Raw genomic sequence first — 6,015 nt, forward strand, 5'->3', positions numbered from 1 at the left:
CCCCCAGCCACTCCTCGCAAACACGGGTAGAGTTTTCTGTGAATCCCAAATTCCTCGGGGAACTGAGGGTCTTGCAGGAACAAAAGAAGTGACAAAATCCCTCTGCCCTCAAGGACAGCTCTGCCGATCGCACCACAAATAACAAACGGCAAGAGGCACCCTGGTGATTTCAGGGCTGGGAAGAGACTGCAAAGAAAGGGTGTGGAGATCAGAAACACACCCCGGGGGTCAGTTATTCTCGCCATGAGGAGTCCCAGCTGCACAACAGAAAAAGTAATAATAATAAAAACACGGATGAGTCATAACCTAAGTCCTCGAGGACAAAACCAGCCCTAAACCTCTCTCGTCATCCAGAGCAGCAGACTCCTCCTTTAGTGAGCTGTTCTGCGATTTCTGCTGCGACTGGTACCCACAGGCCACCCTGGCTTCAATTCCCTTCTATCACTGGCCTCCCCCGCTGGTACTTGGGGCTCCACATGATTCACACAGGCTCAGGTCCCTGGGATGGCACCAACAGGGTTTTCACCCTCCTACAAAGCAACGTCCGTATATTTGAAACGAGTTGGCAGGTGGGTGCAGATTTAATTCAGTGTGAAATCTTATTCACTAAGGAAAAGACGAAGTCAAAGAATTACCAACCAGAAGGGGATGGAAATCAGCCAAAGGATTTCCAGGCGCTCCCTCCTAATCAGCAGCACGTGGGCTGCGGTGGCAGCGGCGGTGGCAGAGCCGCGGGGAAGGGCAGGGGAGCTCTGCCTAACAGCACCACGTGCACCCTCCCAGAGAGGCATTTTGCCACGAGATCAGCCGGTATTTTGCATTTTAGCAAAGAGGACACCATTAAGATGCTGGAAAGACCTCTGCTAGCGACCCAGTCTCTGTTCCCCCTGCCCATTACACACTGGCTGTAGCTGCCACAGACTCTCCTGTCCACCAGCATGACTGCAGAAGTTCTCCCTCGCACACAGAAGACCTCAAAACGCAGCCAGGCACGACCAGCTATTGCACAACACACAAACCTGGCAAGTTTTCGTAGTTTTCTACCACCACATCTGGTAGCTGCTTTTTCCTCAGCTCTTGTCTTATTGCAGAAACCTGGTAAGAAAGAAGAGGCACAACTAAATACAGTTTCAGCTCAGAAACTCCCCCCACCCAGCACCGAGGTCCCTCACCCCTCTCAGCTGCAGGTTCCCCAAGACAGTTACTCGACAGCAGCCACACGTCCTGGGCTGACTTCAGCCAGTGCTCCCAGTCTGCCCTGCAGTTAACCTGCCTAGAAGATGCTGAAAGAAATTTTCAACTAAACCATCCCACCGTGGAGCATCGCTGCTCCAACCACCCATGGCATACTACCCAAATGGAGAGCGCCTCGAAAAAACACCGATGGCATGCGAGAAGCCAGAATCCCTATTTTTACTAGCACAAGAGACAGGTTTATCATCAATAGAGTCCAGCATTTATTCAGGAGCGTTTAGAGAGCGGCCAGCAGCGCGTGCATAGCCTCTTGAGGTGGGGAACGCGTGGTTCTCCTACGTACCTGCTTCCCATGGGAGACCACGCAGATCCTCTTCAAATTTCGGACACCCCACTCATCTGGCCACCTCCGATAGATCTCCTCCACTTTCTCGATCACTTGTATTATTTCGGAGGTGTTGTGCCAAGAAATCATGGACATAGCCTTTTCAGCCACACCGGACACGTGGCAGAACATGAGTGGGTACATTTCGGGATGGGGTGGGATGTTCCCGCTGGCTTGGATAGCGTTGCCTTTGCCAATGTAGAAGTGCTTGGAGACAAACTCAATTATGCCTGCAGTGGAACGATAATTCTCATTGAAGATGATCCTGCTCTTTGTGGCCACTTCATGCCTCTCTTTCTGGTAAAACTGAAAGAGTCGGTTTAACAGGGTGTGATCAGCAGACTGCCCATCCCCAACACAGAACAGCTTTGGGGTTATCTGCATGTGGTCCCCAGCGAGGACAATCCGGGTCTCAAAAGTGGCGTAGGAGAGCGGAATCAAAGCTTCGCACTCCAGCATCTGAGCAGCCTCGTCGATCATGATGTGGGTGAAGTAGCCGGGGGCAACCTTCAAGTTCTTGGATAACATGGAGGTGGTAATAATGATGTGGTGCCTGTCGATCTCCGCCTGCGTGGGGTGCCGGAAGGAGCGCTGGTCTGGCGAGAGGCAGCAGTACATCTGAGTGATGGGGTCCGTCAGGCTGATGGGACGGTCAGTGGATATAATCCTCAAGGGAACAGCCCACGGGTGCCCGCTGGTCACGTAGTTATGGAAATACTCGCGGATGTAGATGTCAGCAGCACTGGAGGGGAACAAAAGGGAAACCATCAAGAAACTGTAAGTGCTGTTCCCGAGCGCTGTGACCGTCATCTCAAGGCGCTCTCTGATCATTCCCCCACACGCACCCAAACTCTCCCCCAGCCCGGGCTGACCGCGCACTCGTCACGGCAGATGGTCACATATGTGCACAGAAGCCAGTGTTTACGCAGCCACCAATTCCCAGCCTATTTTGAGAGTACACTTTAAAACAGGAGCTGATACTCGAGACTAGGGCACCTCTCGACACTCATATGGAAAAATGCGATGTGCCCAACAAAATCCGTGGCCCTGCTGCTCTCTAGGGCCAAGTCACGCAGAGCTCTCCTCTGACAGCTAACCACCCCCAGCCCGGGCGGGTGATCCAGGACCTGCAGAAGAAGCTTCAGGGCAAGCAGACAGCTGAAATGGGCTAAGATGAGCAGTCACCCATCTATTATACATTATAAACTAAGGCAGTAACAGCCTGCAGGATCCGATGTGGACACTCTTTTCAGTGTAACTGCTCTAATTCTAACAGTCTTGGCCTGGTTTCCCTGAAGGCGCACTCTGAAGGCACTCAGACCAGATCCGCATTTCCTCTTCCCCAAACTCTCCCCGGAAAAGTCAAAAAACCTGGCATGTGCACAGAGCACAGCAGTCTTCAAGGGCAAGTAGAGCACAATGTTATCACAGCAGGGTCAGGCAACGGCTCTCAGCTTCCTCCAGTGCACAGTAAAGGCTAGAAAGAGCTAACTGTCTCTCCAACCCCATCCCCGTTTTATAAGGGGGCAGGAGTATGCCGCCTCTTCTACAAAGACTTCCACCCGTGCCAGGCTTCCTCCTAGCAGGAAGTGCTAGAGCAGTTTAAGACGTATTAAATAAAAATGAATTTATTTAAACAAGTAATGGAAATGCATAGTAAGAAAAGGGCAGCTCAGCCCCATCTCGTACACCCTGGCTCCTTCTCATCCCACCAGGCGAGCGACGGACCAGCTTGCTTGGACCCTGCCCACAACTCTGGTTGCCCCTTCCCTCACCCCCTGCTAACCTGTTAGTGTGAGTGCAGATCAGCACCCGTGTGTTGGGCTGCCGGAGGATCTCCATGGTGGCCATGGCCAAGGTGAACGTCTTCCCTGTGCCGAAAGGCCCGTAGATGAGAAGAGGTGGGACCTGCCGGCTGCTGGTTGCCTGGCCCGTGATGAAGGAGATGGCTAGTTTCTGCTTGCTATTCCCTTTCTGCGGTGACTGAAGAGAGTGGGGGATAGAGCAACTGGCAACATCTGGTAGGACCAGCTTCTCATCCAGCAGGCGATCCACAGCCTGGTGCCACTGCCGGAACTGCAGCTGGTCGATTTGGAACTGGATCTCCACCTTGCGGGAGGTGTTTGGCTGAAAGTTCAGCTCCGAGCAGCATCTCTTTGGTATCTGCAGCCAGATGGTCTTCTCCGTGGTGGCTTTATGCTCCACACTGACCTCGTAAACCCGCTTGTCTACAGGTGGGTCAAGTGCCAGGAAAGCAGTGGGCACGGACCTGCTCAGCAGATACCCCTCGTCCGTGTCCGGTGACAGGTTATAAGGGGTAGGCACCTTAGCAAACAGCTCACCAGAGAGGGCAAACTTCATCCCCATGGAGAGGCTTTCCAGCATGGGGGTCAGCGAGATGAGGACCCGCAGGTTGAGTCTGAAAGGAGGAAACACCCGAATGAACAGCAGAGAACGGGTCCATCAGTTCATCAGCAACCGCCCTCCCCGTTGCAGAGGGGGCACTGCCACCCGCACCCAGCGAGGGTCTGCCGGCCCCCTGAGCGCACAGAGGCAGAAACTCTGCTTCTAGCTAATCCACGGCTGCAGGACCAGACCCAGCCCTTCCCCTCCTATCACTGCCCAACAAGCCACCTTTCTGGGCAGGTTTCCATTTGTCTGGGAAGGCGCTCCAGGACCCAATCCAGAAGGGACAGAGGCTTCAGTAGCAGCGTGGCCCCAAGGGTTAGCAGTGGACCCGAGGTCCACAGCGAGGAGGAACCCCTCTGGATCCACACCTGGCACTTACTTGGCAATCAGAGCTTGTTCGGCTTCTTCCTCACGGAAGAGGAAGCTGTGCATCCTCTCGCGGTAGTTGAGACGGGTGATGGGAACCGTTGCACCACCCTCACGTTGGTAGTCCAGCGCGAGAGCAGGAGGTTTGTACTTGGCCATCAGGTCCACATCTTCACCGGTCCTTGGCACGCTGGGAACGATGATCCGGTTACCTCTATCCCATCGCACAAAGTTGACAGGACGGCTGCTCTCCCTGCTGCTGGGGACCTGCTGGGGGGTCTCCCGCCGGCCCACCTTGACCTTGATCTTCTGCATGAGGACGGGACGTCTGCCGAAGTCAAACACCACCCACTGCTCGAAGACGCCCAGCGTGCAGCACTCCACACAGACCTCCACCAGCGCGATGGGTGGGGAGGAGGACAGGGTGGCCACGTGCTCCCCTCGAATGTAGTGGAGGCCCTGGGAGAGCCCATTCCCCAAGAGGTAGAAGTTGACTCCAGGTTCCCGCTTCAGGAGCGCCACGTGCTGCAGAGGCATCTGCCGGTAGGGGAGAAGACAGGGACGCGGTGAGGGCAGCCCTCGGGAAGAGCCCAGCGGCTGATGAGGTCCTGCCAGCAGCATTTCCTACCGAAAGCTCCTGCAGGAACCGAACACCATGCCGGACCTACAGCGCACTTGAAATTCTCCTTTCAGGAGCTTATTCCTCATGCAACCCTACAGCAATTATTTTAAGGTCTTGAAGAACCTCAGGTTTCAGTTTTATAGCCATTGAGCCAGTCTGTTGTAAATGGGCAATCTCCTGTGTTGGAGAGGACAATTAGACCCAGCCTCTTGCCCCCAACACCCACAAAATCCTGGGCAGGAAAGCAGCTGAATCTTGTTATTTGTGGTGATACGTGGGTGGTGCTGAGAGCAGCCAGGTCCGCCCCAGCCCCACCGCATGAGACGAGACAGGAGACACGGTGGCTGCACCCCTCACGTACGGCCCCAGCTCAGGGACCACCTGAGCCTGGGCTGCTCCCGAATGCCCAACCCATGTCCTCATTCGGACATCCCAAAATCCCTATCCTGCTGCCCCTTGCGGAAATATTAATTAAAAAACCAAACAAAAAATCTGAAGGACAAGGACTGTGCACAGCAGGAGGCGGTGCCAGCAGCTCGCAGCCTCCCGCTGCGCAGAGCTGAGCTTACCTGGGAGTAGACCCTGAAATTCCAGCGGTATTTCATCCTCCTGTCCTCCAGTTGCACCTGCAGGGACTGCTCACACACGGCTCGGACGCCCTCGACGTGCTCAGACATCTGTGGGGGAGGCAGGAGAGGAGCGGGACTGAAGGCAGCATCCCAGGGACACACCGCAGAGCTCGCCGCGGGGCCATCTTCATCCTTTGCCTTTACGCCACGTCCTCCCAAAGAGGGGACCGTCGGCAAATCCTCATGCTCAGTCCTCACCCACCACGGCTCAGCGTCCCCATGCAGCAGCCTGGGGAAACGGAAGGACCCACGGCACAGCAGCGGGGTCGGGTACCCGAGCAGGCTCTGGGGTTGCCGTCTCGAAAGGGGTGAAGGAAGGGGGATGCAACATCCCTTTCTGCATCACCGTTAGAAAGGTGAGCGCAGTGGGCTCTGTTCCCAAGCTCCTACACAAGAGGCTTCTCGCGATG

The 6,015-nt window shown here is 55.2% G+C and overlaps 1 protein-coding gene across 1 annotated transcript in view; it reads right to left on the reverse strand.

The window, feature by feature from the left end:
- HELZ2 (helicase with zinc finger 2, transcriptional coactivator) overlaps nucleotides 1-6,015 on the reverse strand; it is a 17,042-nt gene that overhangs the window by 10,791 nt on the left and 236 nt on the right. The window contains exons 2-6 of the mRNA XM_009710163.1: nucleotides 5,546-5,653; nucleotides 4,368-4,891; nucleotides 3,366-3,998; nucleotides 1,538-2,321; nucleotides 1,020-1,095 (exon numbers count right to left, since the gene is read on the reverse strand). Coding sequence (XP_009708465.1) covers nucleotides 1,020-1,095; nucleotides 1,538-2,321; nucleotides 3,366-3,998; nucleotides 4,368-4,891; nucleotides 5,546-5,653 — 2,125 coding nt within the window. The remainder of the gene's footprint in view (nucleotides 1-1,019; nucleotides 1,096-1,537; nucleotides 2,322-3,365; nucleotides 3,999-4,367; nucleotides 4,892-5,545; nucleotides 5,654-6,015) is intronic.

Source organism: Cariama cristata, unplaced genomic scaffold (genome assembly GCF_000690535.1).
Source record: "Cariama cristata isolate BGI_N322 unplaced genomic scaffold, ASM69053v1 scaffold3261, whole genome shotgun sequence".
NCBI classification, from domain to species: Eukaryota; Metazoa; Chordata; class Aves; order Cariamiformes; family Cariamidae; genus Cariama; species Cariama cristata.